The sequence below is a fragment of the Pezoporus occidentalis genome, unplaced genomic scaffold (genome assembly GCF_034315485.1).
Source record: "Pezoporus occidentalis ecotype Australia unplaced genomic scaffold, CSIRO_AGI_Poc_V1 ctg60, whole genome shotgun sequence".
In the NCBI taxonomy this organism is placed as follows: Eukaryota; Metazoa; Chordata; class Aves; order Psittaciformes; family Psittacidae; genus Pezoporus; species Pezoporus occidentalis.
This window is the reverse complement of record NW_026915944.1, coordinates 2,234,566-2,253,254: the sequence shown is the minus strand read 5'-3', so window position 1 is coordinate 2,253,254 and position 18,689 is coordinate 2,234,566. Positions and strand designations below refer to the sequence as shown.

Sequence of the window (18,689 nt, the reverse complement as noted above, 5' to 3'; positions counted from 1 at the left end):
TACTTTTAAAGTCATTAAGATATCCATGTTGTATTTTGGTTCTGCTGTTAAGTAGAACAGAGGTTGGCTGGGAAATTGATGCTTGGCATAAACAGCTCCTACATGTACTTAAAGCTTTACTTACAAGAGTGAAATAGATTCAGCCACTGAGGACAGGGGTCAAGTCTGGATAGCGCTTCAGGTGACCTTGAAAAGCCTTTGGTCCCAAATTGTTTTGCTGAAAGGTGGAAATAGTCTTTGGAAGATACTCTTTTGGAAGTGTAATAGTTATAAAAGTGGCAGCAGTCACGGTAGGGAGGGTGGGGGAAGACATGTAGGACAGCTTTCTCTACGTACTGGTATTTCATTTAACGCCTAAGGCAGTGATAATCAATGACAGCTCCTTCTCCTTTGGAGCATGTGTGGTACTGATCTGGTAATACCTCTTTAGGGACAACAATGTGAAGTAACTGTGAATGGTGGAAACTACCAGGAGGCTTGGAAACTGCTTTATCCTCTCAGTTCTGGATTTTCCTTTACAGAAAACCACTGAGAAATCTGAAAGAGAAAATGAAGAACATTTGGAGAATAGGAAAGGTGGCCAGAAAATGGAAAATGGGAGACTTGAAAAAGAGCTTGAAGGGATCAAATATGATATAGCATAAACCATGAAGAGGGTGCCAAAGTGGTCCCTGAATTATTTATGATGAGGGAGATGAGAAAGTTGGGCCAGTGTGGAAGGAAGTAGAAATTATTTGAAGTTTGTTGGTATTGTATAGCCCTTGGAGGAACCGTTGTTTGTGGTGTTTTGAACTAGTTTTACGCATTAGGAAGAAGTAATTATTTGGCAGAAGGATGCTCCAAATAGATTACTTTTGCCAGGATCCAGTTAGAGCATACATCACTGATTGCTGATGACTGCATTGCAGGGATCTGCCTTCTCCAGGCAGCGTGTCCATAGAAAACTAGGCATCTGCTTTTGCCTGGGGGAATATTTTGATCATTGTCAAATATGCCATTTAGGCATTGTATGTAGTTGAGGTCAAAACCTTGGTTTGTCTTGCATAATTTTTAATTGTCTCTTTCAACCTGAATGTGTAGCCCAGTTTTCAGGCATCTTTCTGGCTGGCTTCCTATATACATCTGTACGGTACAGCTGTCTCCAGTTTCTTCCCATTTCAAATTACTTTTTAGCAAGTCCTTAGTAAAATCACTAGCACTACTGTCAGTAGCTTCAGTTCTGTGCTGAAACATGAGATGATGGTGTTAGACTGCTGGGACTGAAATACTTCCGTATTTTGTGACCGTCTATTGCTATCTTAGCTTGTTTTAACCTATGCTGTTCACCTTCAAAACCTGCTTTTCATAAGTAATGCCTGCCTTTCAGCAAAATTTCTGCAGAAATGAAACAAGTAAGATTGTATATTTTATGTTTATATATATTTTATATATAAAATTAGCATTCATCTATTTTCATGTTATTTTCTCCTGTTTTCTGTTTTTAGAATCAGTTTCCAGTTTCAGAAAATCCTTAAATTTTTTTAATTAAAACACATAAACCCCCAAGCAAAACAACAGACCAAAAAAACCCAGGGTTTGGAAACAGGTAGCCAAAAGAAACATGTCCTCTATTAGCATACTGAAAATGCCTTAGCATGTCATTTTTTCTAACAGCATTATCATTTTCTAGAATGTAATGCAAGTGAAAGCTGTAGAGTTGTTTAAAATAGATGAGCTCCCCTTTTCCACCCACCTACACACTCAACTTTTTGCAGGGAGTAAGAATCCTGGAGTAGGCAGGAAGTAAGTACTGTCACCATCAGTGGCTTCAGACAGCCGATTGATGTGCATGGTACTGACCATTCTGGCTTTGTCCTAGCAAAACCACGCAGGCCCCTGCTTAACCTAAGTCATGCTAGAGGTCCTGCTAACGTGAAACAGAATGATTAGCATATTTAATACTCTTTTGGCTTATTCTCTGAGTCCTCAGTACTCTTCATGGTCAAATTTCTTGTATTTAGTACATTCTTGCAGAGCAGGACTGACCATTAATGCTAACTAATGGTGAAGTGTAAAACTTAAGACCAATTTCTTTTTTGTGTGGCTGGGAGGGAGAGCAAATATATTGGTATAAACTGGTGAAGCTGATGTAGTTGCATCGGCGTAAGTTCAGAATTTGGCATGGGGTGGAGATGCAAGTAAAGCTGTATTGTACTTCTGTGGTTTTGATTCACAGAGGTTTGTGCGAACTTAGGTAGCTGGTGCACACATGGGACATCATCAAAGAGCCCAACCAGAAAGTCAGAGCTTGGATTTGGAGTGCCATACACCTATACATTTAGAAGCATGTTGTTATAGTGAGGCGAGCAAAGCATCTTTTCATTAAAACAGGTAACTACAGTTTACTTTCAAAGTTTACTTTTATATATTACAATCTGCAATGTAGTAAATGTAGATGATTTTTAGAGATTTGGTATTTTCATTATTCTTCAATGTTTATACTGCTTGCAAAGACTGGAAGGGTCTTCCTGTAACTTGCTGAGTTCACCCTATCACTACTACTGGCATAACAAAATATTTTTTTATAAGCTAGCCTTTATTTAACTTGAGAGACCGTTCTAGACCCACACTTAGCCAACACCAAAGTACTTAAAAAGAAATAACTTGGAGAAAAAATTTAGTCTAAATCTGTTCTTAACTAGTTTTTCCTTAATTTTTAGTGTGCCAGGATTGTCTAGGTTAAACAGTCTCTTCCTCCTACTGTTTTCTTCCCTTTTCACAGATTGTTTTGCTAGGATAAACAAATCAAATTTTCTTAGGTTCCTGTTAAAACATAGCAGCTGCATTCCCCTGAACAACGCAAAAATTACTTTCTCTACAGCTCTTGTAGTTGAATTTGACCTGTGATTTTTTTGCCCTTTTTTTTTGTTTGTTTTTTTTTTAGTGTGATGAAGACAACTGTATGCTACTGGAAGTATCTCTAAGAAGTTAAGAAATTAATTGAGAAATAAACCTGATAATTTGCCTTTTTCTATTTGTATCACATTAGGAGCTCAATTTCCTTAAACAGATGCAGTGAATTCCTGCTTTTCTTCTGAGTTTAGAGCTAAAGTTTCTGTTATTAGAAGCAGAAAGAAGAAAGTTATTAGAAACATTAGAACTTATGTTTTGTATTACTGAATTTTACCTATTTCTGTTAACACAGTCCTTAAAGTTGAGCAATTCTTTCTATAGAATATTCTTATCCTTGTCAGTTTTGACAGTACCTTCCAGTTTTATTTCATAAGGAAAATTCATCAGCATGTTGCCTTGTGCCAAAATAATTAATGAAAACGTTAAACAAAACCTCTCCCAAAACGTATCACAGAAGAGCTTTCCTTGAGCCTGTGCTTCCCTGTACAAAAATTAATTTGTTCCTTAGGTTTTCTAACATTTTATCAAATACATACATGCTGAAACAAAAAAATGGCTGTTTTATAGAGCAATTTGACAGTCCTTATTGTGATAGTTGTCTTACTAGACTCATTAGAACAAAGCTTGCAGAATCTGTTTTATAATCTCCATTCCTAGCTGAAAGAAATCTTTCTTGAAATGCAGCTCTTTTAGACCAAACAGTTAACAATTAAAATTAACTTTTTTCCTAAACAAAATAATACTTTTTAAATTAATTATAATGGCATGTCACTTTCTCATACATACCTTTTGTTTATCTATTTCTATATGAAAGTAATAACTTGCATTGGAATTTATTAAAATCTTTTGGGAAAACCCATGATTTGTCAGCCTACTATGTGCTTAATTCAACTGCAGGGTTCTGTTCCTTAATAAGAGCAAGAAATGTGATTATTAGTAAGTCAGCATGGTCAGATAAGCAGTGTGAACAGCATTATCACCAACAGAAGTGAATCAGTTCTGTAACAGGAGATGGGTCTGGGTAACCATCACTTTATCATGTGACAGCTGCTGTCGTTTTTGGCAGTCTCTCAGAAGATCATCACAGAGGGTCACAATTCAACATCTAAAGTTAGAAATGGTGTAAGGCTGGTAGTAACGAGGGCCAGCATGCAGCTGCTAAGGTAGACTTCTGAATCGTGCAACATGGCTGCTTTTATACATGAGAATCAATTACTGAAAACCTTTCAAGATAGTCAAAATGCGACATTAAATAATTGAGTATCAGGTCATAGAATCAGAATAGTTAGGATTGGAAAGGACCTTAAGATCATCTAATTCCAACCCCACTACCATGAGCAGGGCATCATGCACTAAACCATGCTGCGCAAGACTTCATCCAACCTGGCCTTAAATACTGCCAGGGATGGAGCATCCACAACTTCCCTGGGCAGCCCATTCCAGTACCTCACCACCCTTACAGTAAAGAACTTTTTCCTTATATCTAACCTAAAGTCCCCCTGTTTAAGTTTAAACCTATTACCCCTTGTCTTATTACTACAGTCCCTAATGAACAGTCCCTACCCAGCATCCCTATAGCCCCCCTTCAGATAGTGGCAGGCTGCTATGAGGTCTCCACAGCCTTCTCTTCTCCAGGCTGAACAGCCCCAACTTTCTCAGCCTGTCTTCATACAGGAGGTGCTCCAGTCCCCTGATCATTCTCGTGGCCCTCCTCTGGACTTGTTCCAACAGTTCCATGTCCTTTTTATGTTGAGGACACCAGAAGCCTACACAGTCGCCAGGTGTGGTCTCACAAGAGTAGAGGGGCAGGATCACCTCCTTCAACCTGTTGGTCACGCTCCTTTTGATGCAGCCCAGGATATGATTGGCTTTCTGGGCTGTGAGTGCACACTGAAGCTTACTCATGTTAAGTTTCTTATTGACCAGCACCCCCAAGTCCTCCTCTGCAGGGTTGCTCGGAATGTCTTCTTTGCCCAACCTGTAGCTGTGCATGGGATTGCCCCAGTCCAGGTGTAGAACCTTGCACTTGGCTTTGAACTTCGTAAGATTGGCATCAGCCCACCTCACAAGCATGTCAAGGTCCCTCTGGATGGCATCCCTTCCCTCCAGCTTCTCAACTGAACCACACAGCTTGGTGTTGTCTTCAAACTTGCTGAGGGCACATCAAATCTTGTCTGCAATTAGTTATCCAGAAAAGTAATTATGCAACAAAATCAAGTGCTTGAGATTAGTTATATGAAGCACCTTGGTTATTCAAAAGCTGTAGGAGAGGATTTTTTTTTTTTGACTTGTAACATGGAGTTTTAAGCACCTAACTAATTTTTTATTAAATTTAAGAAGTCTTGCTCAATTGTGATTCTTGTCATTACTCATATCTGCAATAGAAGATCCATTGCACATGAAACAGGTGTTTGACTAACTTTGTTTTGTGTAAAGTAAAAATGATCAGCTGTAGAGGAGAATGTCTTGCAAGTAGTACATTAAAAAGCTAATCTGTTTTGTTTAGGGGGAAATAGCCTCAATATCATTCTTTCGTCTCTTTTACTAAGAGTGTAAGTTTAATTGGAGAACAGATATGAAATACTCTAAAGGTCAAATTCATTCTTTTTTTAAAAAGTTATGATAAATGTAACAACATAGATGATGTGAAAGGTTAGAAAAGCCATTAAAATATAATTTACACTAATAGAAGTAGTTAGCCTACATTAGTTAGCTCAGATATTCAAAGTAAGAAAGAAAATGAATAAATAAAAAGGTATATGTATCCAATGTAACAGACTTTAAGTTTAAACTCTCACATTAATTGTTTTTAACAGCTTTTAGATACCATGAAACATTTATTTATGCAATCATGATAAACCTGATTATTTGTAACTGGCTTCTAATATTAACTGTTGTCATGTTTATGCTAGAATAATAGGAAAATTAATTCTAATCTGTAGATCTGTACAGAGTTTAATCTGTATGTATATAATATTTAAAAATCTGAAGTGATAAAGGGTAGTTGATTAGTCATGTTACTTAAGCTGGTCCCAAAATAGCAGCTTCCTTTTTTGGTACAGTTAGGTTTGCAGCTGTTGTCTCTATCTGTTGTCTCTGAAGAAAATTTTAACATTAAGAGTTGCTGACGTCAATTTTTTTCTTTTTTTTACAGCTGATGTGGGCTTTGCCCCTGACAGAAGTTATTTGGTTCTAGCTCTGAGTTTGGAAGAAGTTGGTATATAGATTTTCCCCTAACTTTCAATTGATGTGTTTAGCTTTAGTGGGAGTAATACTATCACTTAAACCATGTTGTCGTCTCAAGGAGTTTTGCTACATCCATATGGAGTGCCAATGATTCTGCCGGCAGCACCATACTTCGCTGGACTTGTTCAGGTAATGCAAGGCCGCTTCCAACAAGCAACTTAACTCTAGTGCACTTAGAGTAATAATTGGAATTTTTATGGTTGAGAAAGCAAACACTTTTAATACAGGCAAAAGCTCTCATGTAGTCAGTGAGAAGACAGTGGGAAATCAAAAAGATGGATCACCCTAATCTGTGTATTGACATCTCTCATGGCTGAATAAATGGTGTAGTTGAGCTATATTTGCTTGTATTGATTTATCTGCTGTTTAACATTCATGCCTTTGCTTCATGAGGTTGACCACAGGGCAGAGGATTTGCTATCCATTCTAGGTTTCTGAGGGAGTCAGCATTCCCACGGCAGGTCATAAGACAAAGTAACTTACCATTTTGTGTTTAGGTTAAGTGTTTTAGCATAGCAAATATGAATAGTGTTAAATATGCATTAATTCATATGTTACACCTCACACTGAATAAAAAAGGGTTTGTGTTTTTGCGTGTATAGAAATTTATCACCTTCACAGAATATTTATGCACATCGTATGAATTCTTTTGATCCCTGAAAGTGTAAGACCTTGCTTCAGGGCAAGAGCTCTGTATTTTAGAAGTTAACTGGCAATTACTAGATTTAGTTGATGTTCTGTTGTCCGGTTTTGATTTTATTTTTATCAGTAAGTGGTACTACTGAATTACCTGCTGCTAGACTTGAGGTTTTGAATAGATCGTGTAGATGCTAATTAAGCAAAAAGTATTATGTTATTTACAATGTTAGAAGACATTAAGAAAGAATTCAAGTACCATTTCCAAACATTGACAAAACATTGACATGTACCCTATAAATGGCAGTAGTAACATATTGTGCATCAACAGGGATGAGACATGCACACCCGTATTACAGCATTTCTGTGTCATGCTAGTGGTCGGTCAGATTAAGGGTGGAGGAGAGGCAAATTTTCATTATACTCCCTTACTACAACAGTTAGCTGGCATAGAGGGGCAATCACAGCACGAATACAGGGTTTTTTCCCATATAGGTCCCTTCAGTAATTGAAGACTTCACTTTAGGCTTAATATTAGACACAGATGTCTAAAACAGAAATACAGCATTGCACAGTGGCCATTATCAAATATCAAAAAAGTGTCTTCTGGGATATGAAAGCTGGTGCCGCTTTTTTATGCAGTGAGACACAGCAGCACACTTGAACACATCAAGCAGGCCTTCATATCCATTAGAATTTGGGGGTGAAGGTCGAATGCTGGATCTCAGTCAGACCCTGTGCCATCCTGTCCAATAAATAATTACAAGCAAATCGTGCCTTTCACTCCATGCTGATTGATGTTGAAATTGCTTTTGAAAGTTCTCATAAGTTCCTGTTATAGATTAAGTGCCGGTGTAGGAAAAATAACTGCACCCAACTGTAATGGGTGAATGTAATCGGGTTTAATGGACTCGAGAGCTTGTTGGGAATTAAATAACTATTGATTTGTTGGAAAGTTGCTGTCATTACAAAATGCCACTCTGGATGCATTATCCAAGCAGATAGATTAGAAGAAAGGCCCCTTTGAAAATTCAGGGTGCCTTATTTCAATCTTTTTTTCTTTTCTTTCATTAGAAAGATATATCTAGGCCTATGCTACTCCATTAGCATAGGTCTGAAATAGTCAAGCAATCAGAATTGTTCTACAAAAAAAAAAGGTATGTTTGTAGGTACAGTTGAATAGTGTTCTTTATATGGATACTTCTCTAGACTCTTCCTCTCCCTAATATCATACCTGAAAACTGCATTTTGGAAGCAAAAGATTTGAATTACTGTCTTAGTGGATGAACTAGAACATTAAATGGCTTAACCACTTTCTCACCCCAAGTTTTTATGTGCGTTCGCAGTATCTATAGTCAGCTTATGGTACTAGAATGCTTATTTTTTGTCTCTTAGAGTAGACCTTAGTATCCAAAATAAAAAATTCAAAGGGCACATGGTAGGCATATTTATATCATCCTCTTGTAAGCAGTAATTACATAATATTCAGAACTTTAATGGAAATTTTCTTCAAACATATGCCTTGATAAACTGATTATGCAAATGTTTTTGCTGGGTTGCAGGTTGAGAGCCACAACCCTGAAGTATTTTCGAATACAAGGCAGTTTTAATATTTTAAGAGACTTACAAGATTGCAATTTATTTGCATGGATTTCTGCAGAAAGGAGATGTATTTCTGATTAGGGATTCCCCATGATTTCCAATTGGATTTACACCAAGATTGCATATAAGAACAGCGTAGAATACTGCACAGGGCTGTGGAGAACTTTTTTGTTTTTTTCCATGTTTTGTGTTTCATGGTTGAGTAGGAGAGAGCTCAGGTCTCTCTGGAAGACTGCTTGTCTTCAGGGGTTCTGCACCTTCAAGTACTGTGTGTGATTTTACTTTATTCTGTGTATGTGTAGTCTTTTCCAGCCTCTCCTCCTAAATCCATCAGTGAACTCTATCTTACCTCCTTGTCTTTTGTCACACCTGCTTGTTACAGAGTACTAGAATGTGTGAAACTTAGAACACACAAAAAAGGGCATGTACTGTGGATACATCTCTAGAAATACTTTCAATAAACAGCCATGTGTGTTTTCCAATTGGCTGTATTACTAAGATTTGTATTCCTTTTCCTGAGATCATACGTGTCGTGGTTTAAGCCCAGGAGGTAACTCAGAACCGCACAGCTGCTCGCTTACTCCCTGCTTTCCCACCCCCAATTCCCTCTTACCCTTCCACCCCCGCTGACCCTCCCCCCACCCCCACCCCCCCGGGCCAGCAACTAAGGTATAACAGAAATCACTGCTGCTGCCACCAATAACAATGATGGTAAGGGAAATAACAAGGGGAGAGAATATAAAACTAAGAAGGGAAAAGGAAAAGAAAACAATAAACACAAGTGATGCACAATACAATTGCTCACCACCTGCCAACCAATACCCAGCCAGACCCAAGCAGTGATCTGGGCCTTCCAGGTAATTTCCCCTAGTTTATATACTGGCCATGACGTGCTGTGGTATGGAATACCCCTTTGGCTAGTTTGGGGCAGGTGTCCTGTCTCTGCTTCCTCCCAGCTTCCTATGCCTCTCCTTACTGGCAGAGCATGAGACTGAAAAAGTCCTTAATGGGAGTAAATACTACTTAGCAACAACTAAAAACATTGGTGTGTCATCAGCATTGTTCTTGGGGTAAAGTTGAAACCACAGCACTACATCAGCTACTGAGAATGAGCAAAATGACTGCTACAGCTGAACCCTGGACAATACATTTCAGAGAGATTATGAAAAATGGAATGCATGTGTTCCTGAAGAGAGAAGAGGTAGCTGTTCAGAGTTACAGATACGTCAAAATGTATCAAATTATATTCAGTATGTTTGGAAACTTAGTTTTATTTTCCAATAAATAAATACACCTTCAAGAAACTTCGTAGAATGATGGCATTATTATTGCCTATGATTTCTTAACACATTTTTGATGAGAAAAATAAAATAACTTCTCCCTTCTTCCTTCTGGGTGAAACTGTAGGAGGAAAAGATCACATGAAAGTACAAATGATGCATAAATAGCATTTATGCCTCATGTGGGTGAAGACATGTTTTCTGACTTTGCACAAAAGATGTGCTGGTGGCTTAGCAGGCTGTCACAATTATGCTGCCATGAGGACCAAGGCAGGTACTGCAGTCCAGCAACCACATGTGCTGCGTGCAGCAAGGCCTCCTTTGTGGGCAGCAAGGCTTCCTGGGTGTCAAAACCATCATGCTGTTTCTTCTGGCAGGTGAGTTAAGAAAAATGTCATAGAGCATTAGGTGGTGATCTAGTGAAAGACTTCTTATCCTGCCCTTGGTTCATAGCCCAGTTTTGTCATTTGATTCCCATGAGCGAGCCCTTATGTCCCAGTAAGAAGTTGGTAGGGTGTGACGTGAAAAAAATCCATCTGCAGTGGCCAGGGTATGGGACCAATGTCCTGTTGCCCAGAATTGTGGCTGTGTGCTACTACACTGTTTTACACATCTTTACAGTAAACAAGTGAAACGAAGCTCTCTTTATCATTAAAGTGCAGCAGCAAGAAAACATTAATATTTCCTAAGAGTAATATGTTTTGTAGAATAATAAGTTAAATGTCTCCATATTAGCTTCGTATTTGTAGGCTTTGAGTGGCTTAGGTATATAAATACTTTGCAATGACTGGATATATGGAGTATAAGGATTATGATAAAATATTTTAAAAACGCAAATGCCATATCCATTATCTAGTGCTTGTTGCTGAAGTATTTATCACATGGCTGGTCTATGTGGCTCAATTTCCGTTTAGCAGAGAAAGAATAGTTCACATGTATTACTGTGAAAATCATTGAAGTTGAAATTACTTAGACTTTTTGGTAAACTAATGGAAAATTCTAAATAAAGAGATAGTTCTATGTAATACAAAATGAGCTACTTAAATTTCAGAAGTAAAAAGATGGGGTGTGTTTTTTAATTAAAGTATGCTTTTATTTTAGCATGGTCACCAAAAAATCATCAAGAGTTCCAAGAGTTTAAGCTTATGTTCATTGTTAGGCTTCACCCAGCTAAGTTAAACCCTTTTCTTCTCCTTTCATTTGCTGATTTATTTGTATGGTGGAAAAGGGTAGGTAGAAGAAAAGTAGGAAATAGATGGCTGATGATTAACTGTCTTAATAAACTGCTGATTATAACTACATAATTCATGAACTTAAATTCTATATAATATATATATATTTAATTATATCTGTGCATCTGATTCTCTTAAACTGGATAACTACAGTGTTTGACTGACAACTGGAGAAGTGGTAATCTGGAGACAGCTCCATTTTATTTTAAGGCTGAGAGAATTGCCTAGAATATGCTGTGAAAAGTAGTGGTGCAGACTTCTTCACAGTTCCATCTTTACCCGTCTGTAAAATCCTTATTTTAGTGCTGTATTGGGAAGTGCTAGCAGTGAATACATTCAGAACACTTATAGATGCTACTGTGTTAAGCAAATTCATGCTTACTTCCTGGTAGTCTAGTTTTGGAAAATGTCGTGGATATGTTGTGAGACCTTACATTAAAAAACCTTTTGTAATTTAGAAATTTTTATTTGAATACTGGATTTTAAATAGAAATGATGAGAGGTTTTAATTCTTCCCATGTTGCCTGAAGTGGTATAGAGTTATTTTGGTTGTGTTTTAGATTATGATCTAGTGGAATGAAGTGCATAATTTCTGTTTACGTTGCCTGAATTGCCTACTTGAAATGCAGTAAGTAGATGACTTACCTTAGATGCTGATTTATTCTGGCCTGATTGTGGTGCTCTCTCTTAGCAAGGGTTAAGGGTTTCCTATTAGTAGTACTATACTTCCGGTGCTTCATGAGTGGAGGACTAACATGTTTTACTACTGCAATCACTTTTCATCTGCGTGTGTATTTTGTTCTATTCTTGAGTATATCTCAAGTTTCTTCTCTCAGTCAAAGAGTTGCAAAGTTTTCCTCCCTTCTGTATCAAAAGGCCTTTTAAGTGGAGATACAGGGTGATGGTAATGGTGATGGATGTGGTCTGTGTTACTTTGTGTACAAAGATTTTCAGTTATCAGTGTTTAAACCTGTGGAAATCATAGAATCATTTCGTTTGGAAAAGATTTTTAAGATCATCAGGCCCAACTGTTAATGTAGAACTGCTGAGCCATAACTAAACTAGTGTCACTAAGCACCACATCTGCATGTCTTTTTAAATACCTCCAGGGATGGTGACTCTACCACTTCCCTGAGTAGCCTGTTCCAATGCTTGACAACCCTTCTGGTGAAGAATTTTTCTTAATATCCAACCTAAACCTCCCCTGGCTCAACTTGAGGCCATTCCTTTTTGTCCTATCGCTTGTTACTTGGGAGAAGAGACCAGCAACCTCTCTCCATCCTATTTTCAGGTAATTGTAGAGAGCAGTAAGGTTTCCCTTGAGCCTTATGTTCTCCAGACTAAAGAACCGCAGTTCCCTCAGCCGTTCTTCATCAGATGTGCTCAAGACCCTTCACCAGCTTTGTTGTCCTTCTTCAGACCCACTCCAGCACCTCAGTGTCTCTCTTGTAGTGAGGGCCCAGAACTGAACACAGTACTTGAGGTGCAGTGTCACCAGGGCTCAGTACAGGGGAATGCTCACTGTCCTGGTCCCACTGGCCACACTTTTGCTGATACAGGCCAGGCTGCTGTTGGCTTTCTTGGCCACCTGGGCACAAGCTGGCTCATGTTCAGCACCCCTAGGTCCTTTTTTTGCCAGGCAGCTTTCCAGCCACTCTTCCCAAGCCTGGAGTGTTGCATGGGGTTGTTGTGGCCCAAGTGCAGAACCTTGCACTTTGCCTTGTTAAACCTCATACATTTGGCCACATCCCATCAATCCAGCCATCTAGCCTGTCCATATGTCTCAGTAGAGCCTTCCTATGCTCCAGCAGATCAGCACTTCTGCCCAACTTGGTGTCATCTGCAAACTTACTGATGACTCAATCGTTATTCCAGATCATTAATAAAGATACTAAACAGAGCTGGCCCTAGTACTGAGCTCTGGGGAATGGCTCATGTGACCAGCCTACAACTGGATTTAACTACATTCACCACCACTCTTGGGATTTGGCCATTTTTTAACCCAGTGAAGAGCACACCTGTGCATGAGCAGCCAGTTTCTCCAGGAGAATGCTGTGGGAAAGATCTCCAACCATCTTAAGACATGTAAACTGCGACCCATGTAACCCAGGGAAGAAAGTGGCTGGCAAAATGCAAATACAGTATCTTAAATATAAAATGAAGGTTACCAGCAGCTGTTCAGGTGTGCATCAGCTGTCTTCATCTTCACTGACAGTGGTACTACTTACAAGCATGTTTCAAACATTTTGAGAACAAATCATGTCAACACTTGAGAACAAGAAAGAGAAAAATTGGAATTACCAAGTGTTTTACTTGTCTTCCATCCTAGAGAAAGACCTTAGAATTATATTAAATCAGAACCTGAACATAGCTGAGAATTCCAAAGAGTGATTTGAGAAGTTAAAAAAAAAAAAAAAATCACAAAAAATCCCAACTAAACACAAAAAAACACCACCACTGTCAGGCTTTTTTAAACTGTATAACCACATAGTTGGTCAAAAGCAAGAAAGATGACATACAGTTGAGAAATAAAAGGTGACTGGAGGTAAAGAAAAGCAGGTCTTCCTGCATCTGTGAATGGTCTTCTAGATGCAGAATGAATCATTTTCCCAACTAGCCTCAGTGTGATGCTGAGTTTTAGTGAATTAGTAAGTCTGAGAATTCCTTCCTTACTCCCTAGAGATAGCTTTTGTCTGTAAAAAGCTTTTTGGCTGTGGTGATTGGACTCAGTTGGATGTTGAACAGAGTGCTTAAGATAGGACCTGCTTCAGTTATCTGAAAAGAAGTTTGATGCCATATATACCTCTATGCAAAATGGTTCCTTATTCTCCGAGTGTTTTATGTGTACAGAGTTTTGTTTTATTTTTAGGAAAGTAGGTTTAGATAGACAAGCTTTTTAGTATTTTTTTTCTCTTCTCTAATGTGTTAGATCTTGTCTGTGCAAAAATACTGGAGATCAATTTTAAATATTTTGAAAAATACACAAAAGCCTGTTTTTAATGAAATAAGCTCACATTTATTAGGTTCTTTTTGACTTCGAATTGCTCTGAAAATCACTGGAATATTTTTTTTTCTGGCCTTATGTCTAAAACAAGAATGAAGCAAACTTGAAGTCTTGAAGATATCTTAACCTGTCTATGACCAACTCATAAAATTAAAAATCTAGCTTCCATGTTCTCTGTGTCTTCTCTTTCCATTTAAGACACAAGTACCCATCTCACTTTTTACTACCTAAATACAATGAGGAGGGATCTAGCAGTTACCACTAGTTGGATCCAGTAACAGAAAAGGGTTTAAGGTGGCTTGGAACACCACAGCTAGTGTTATGCCCAGTTCTTAAAAGATGAGCCAGTTTTTGTAAAGTTGTTCTTCCTACTTGATTTTCCCCTATCAAATCTGTTCTTTTGTTTGCCATTCATTTAAAAAAAAAAAAAATCATCTGCATTTGCAGATATGACTATGGGTAGTTCCACTTCTGTTATTCATTCAGAATCTTAAATATAAAATGAAGGCAGGTATTGTCTGTAAGAATTTACTTCTAAATACTTCCAAAGGTTAATTGTTCATGATTCAAAGCAGTTTTTCAAAACTAATCATTCTGTAAGAAAATAAATAGGTGGATTGGTTTCATTATAGCATTGGTCAGTGTGTGCTGGGAAACTTGTCTTCGCAGGCTTCGTGGTGACTTACTTTGTAGACATAAATTGTTAAAACACATTCAAGCCTTTTGTACGCTGCTATTATAGGAAATGAAATAAATCCATTGCAATATTCTCAAAGTACCATTCTTAACTGACATACTGTGCTGGATTGACTGAAGTGAGTACAGGGTTGTTTTGCTGCAGAAATTAGTACTTTGATTTTTTTATGCCTTCCTCCATGAAGGCGCAGTTAAAGTCAGGCATAGGGAAATGTAACAGATGTTTGTACACATTTCCCATCTGAAAATGCCTTTCCCTGGCCAAGACGATAGTTAGGCACAATTAAGACCAGTATATATATCCTGTACAGTAAGCCAAGTCTGCTGAATATGTTCCCAACAGGGAAGCACAGATTTGGAAAGAAGGCAGTTTACATGAACTTTTATCTGCAATAGATTTTTTGAGAGTCACTGTGTGAAAAACATAGGAGACCTGACTGACAGCTCCGAGTCTGTGCTGCAATGCACTGTGCTGTAAAGTTTACCTTTAAAAGAAACTTTCAATCCATGAGAAAATTTCATATGCATTTCAGGGATGCTAACACTTGAAATCTGATTTCTCAGTGGCATTTGGTATTATGCTGCCAACTGACTTAAAAAGCTTGTGATATCATGACTTGTAATGTTCCGCGTTCAGTCTAATTGTCACTGTAATCAGCTTTATGATTACAGGGATATATTTTCCTCTTTTTTGCATATTATGTCTGAAATATGAGTTACTTTTTTAATTCAGAGGTGGTATGCTGGTAGCAAAGGGAAAAGAGCTCTGTAGACCTTCAGACATTTAAAATCATGTATGACATGATTATGCAGAGAGTGGGATTTGTCATTTCCAATATGATAGCATCTACTATTGAAAAAGATGGTTAGAACAAAATGCTCTTATATTTTGTGATATTTTATTGTAACTGAACTCGTTATAGTTGGCTGTTCTGGAAAAGCATGCCTTCCTGGTAGCTCAGTAGTGATTGACTATTTTCCTTGCATCAGAATATGACACAGACGCTATGAGATTGTGTTGACCCAAAAATGTCACTGTGTATTTCATATCAGTCTTCTTTTGGCGGGGGGGAGGGGGGAAGGAGTGGCTTTTCTGTTGTGTAATGCTTCTTTCTTTTAATAACATGAAAGACTGTGCCAAGTTTGTAAAAGGAATCTGTAAGTTGCTGGCAGTCAGTCTTTTTGCTGAAATCATAGAATAGTTAGGGTTGGAAAGGACCTTAAGATCATCTAGTTCCAACCCCCCTGGCATGGGCAGGGCATCACACATTAAACCATGCTGCACAAGACTCCATCCAGCCTGGCCTTAAATACTGCCAGGGATGGAGCATTCACAACTTCCCTGGGCAACCCACTCCAGTGCCTCACCACGCTTACAGTAAAGAACTTCTTCCTTATATCCAATCTAAACTTCCCCTGTTTAATTTTTAACCCATTACCCCTTGTCCTATCACTACAGTCCCTAATGAAGAGTCCCTCCCCAGCATCCTTGTAGGCCCCCTTCAGATACTGGAAGGCTACTAGGAGGTCTCCACTCAGCCTTCTCTTCTCCAGGCTGAAGAACTCCAACTTTCTTAGCCTATCTTCATACAGGAGGTGCTCCAGTCCCCTGATCATCCTCGTGGCCCTCCTCTGGACTTGTTCCAACAGCTCCATGTCCTTTTTATGTTGAGGACACCAGAGCTGCACACAATACTCCAGGTGAGGTCTCACGAGTGCAGAGTAGAGGGGCAGGATCGCCTCCTTCGACCTGCTGGTCACGCTCCTTTTGATGCAGCCCAGGATATGATTGGCTTTCTGGGCTGCAAGCGCACACTGAAGCTTACTCATGTTAAGTTTCTTATTGACCAACACCCCCAAGTCCTCCTCTGCAGGGTTGCTCGGAATGTCTTCTTTGCCCAGCTTGTAGCTGTGCCTGGGATTGCTCCTACCGAGGTGCAAGATATCTGCAAGAGAACTCTAAAACCTGTGTTAGTCTAGACTTATTTTTCTGCAGTGAGACACAAATCTGCAAGTACCAATTCCCTGTTTTTCTCTGGCCTTAGTTCTCCACATAATGTCTGTCAAGGTCCTGTTGAAGAAAACCCCAGTGTTGGACCCCGTTTGGTTCGTGATCCCAACAGTGAAATTAGATGCGAACGAGGTCAAGTACCGTAATTGATCAGTTGGTTTATTATGAAAAGACAATTAGTATAAGAAAGGGAAATTATTGTAATAAAGGAAATAGCAATAGGACAGATTGGAAAGGAGGATGGAAATGAAGTGAGAATTCGGGGTGCAGAGAGAAAGATACTGACCACTGTGGATCCAGCAGTGTCCTCGGGATCCGTCTTTGTCGTCAGAGGTGGTGAGAGTCCTTCAGGGTTCGTAGTCAGTATTGCAGCAGTGTCTCCCAAGAGTCCGTAGTAGCTGTTGGAGGTGGGTGTCCTTGTGGAGGTGTCCTTCTGGAGTTGTCCACATGGCAGTGCCCCTTGGAGGGTGTCCCTCAACGTCCTTAGTAGTCATTGGTGGAGAGTGTCCTCATGGAGGTGGCCTCCCTGGTGATTGCCTTTTCTTCCTTTTATAATGAGTTGGGGGGCGTACCTCTGTTCTTTAGGTACTACATGTTCCTGGTGGACCAGTTTCCCTGGTGAGTTGAAGAGCTCACAGCCAGCTCTTCAACTGCACATGCCTGCAGTAATTCTTGGGATAGTGGGCAGCAATTCCTCCTAGCAATCCTCCAGTAATGGGCGGAAGAGTCTTAGCTTTTTCCCACTCATCCCTAAGGCAATGGATGGAGTCTCAGTTCAGCTCCTCTCAGACACTGGACAATGGAGTCTTACCTCAACTCCTCCTACCCATCTGAAACAGTGGTTGGTGGAATCCCATCTCAGCTTCACATCTTAGCTCAGCTTCTCATACCAATCTTTGAGACAGTGGCCAGGGGAGTCTGATTTCATCTCTCTGTCTCACAATGTCTTTGTTAAATTCCTCTTCAGATGGATGTAAGTAGGGTTTAGCATCTCCTGTTATCTTTACTCATGGCAGAAATGGAGAGCAGTCTCCTGTGCAGATGATGATAAATAATTGCCTGTATTTCATAAAGGCATGACAGTGAGGTTTTTCTGAAGAATATGCTTTGTTCCTAGGTCTTAATGTCTTGAGTATCTCTTTGTCAGCTCTCTGGAACTGGTGGATTTCTGATGAGTACTTAGAACATTGCTAGGCAGCTTTTTAGGCCTTTATATGTGCCTAAAGCTGATTCTATGCATGTTAACTTATGTGGTGGCTATTTCTGGTTTATTTCTTGTACTGGGCCATGAGAAGCATTGTCTTGCTTAAGCGTCTGAAATGTACTTTCTATGTGCGGTTCTGTGGTCATCTTGAGGTCAGTATGTTCCTGGTGGAAGGTTTCTGTCTGCTAATTTACCTTCTGCATTATTATTGGTTGATTCTTACAGAACTGCACAAAATAATTTTTTAATGAAAGCATTTCCTTAGCAGAATAATAGCAAAATGGTGAGAAAAGGTATTTTTAATCTCTTGGTTCTAATGAGAAATGGGAGTTCAGGAAGGGAAGAGGTACCCCAGTGAATCTTACATAGCATGGGGAAGGTTATTTCAAGATACTACTGTTTGTCGGTGAATTCACTGTAGGTCTTTTCCTCCCCTGAGCTTCAGAAGTCAAGTTCAAGTACCTGAAATACTTGAAAGTAGTTCTGAGTCAGAACCAAGACTATGTAATTTTTTAAGCCACTGTTTCGTAGATTGACTATTTTTATTTGGTTGCTTTTGTTCTGTTTCTGATCACCACTTTTCTGACACAGCAAATGATCTGCTCAGTGCCTCATTTTCTTGATACCATTATGTGACTGCTGTAACATCACAGTTTCTACCTCACATTTCTCACTTAATGTATTCTATGTGCCTCTGTTATTTCTCTCACCTTGTTTCTTTAATAATGTTTTATATAATTTGAAACACTTCTGTGTTAATAGAATGGCATAAACTTTTATTTATTTTATTAATTAAAATTACCTTCTGAGTATCATTCTTCAGTTCCATTGCAAAAAAATATGATGCAGCATCCACACCATAAAAATAGATTGAGTTGGAATCAGC

General features: G+C 39.0%; 1 protein-coding gene across 35 annotated transcripts in view; it reads left to right on the top strand.

The window, feature by feature from the left end:
* The window catches only part of RBFOX1 (RNA binding fox-1 homolog 1), a 1,275,045-nt gene that overhangs the window by 1,019,668 nt on the left and 236,688 nt on the right, over window positions 1-18,689 (top strand). For 6 of the 35 annotated variants that reach the window (XM_062639420.1, XM_062639421.1, XM_062639435.1 and 3 more), the window contains 2 exons: window positions 2,216-2,370; window positions 6,047-6,267. The exons of 27 other annotated variants lie outside the window; for them this stretch is intronic. In XM_062639420.1, coding sequence (XP_062495404.1) covers window positions 6,181-6,267 — 87 coding nt within the window. In that variant the 5' untranslated portion in view covers window positions 2,216-2,370; window positions 6,047-6,180. Of the gene's footprint in view, window positions 1-2,215; window positions 2,371-6,046; window positions 6,268-9,807; window positions 10,034-18,689 lie in introns of those variants that run through there. 2 more of the 35 variants (XM_062639422.1, XM_062639415.1) reach the window with 2 other exon arrangements.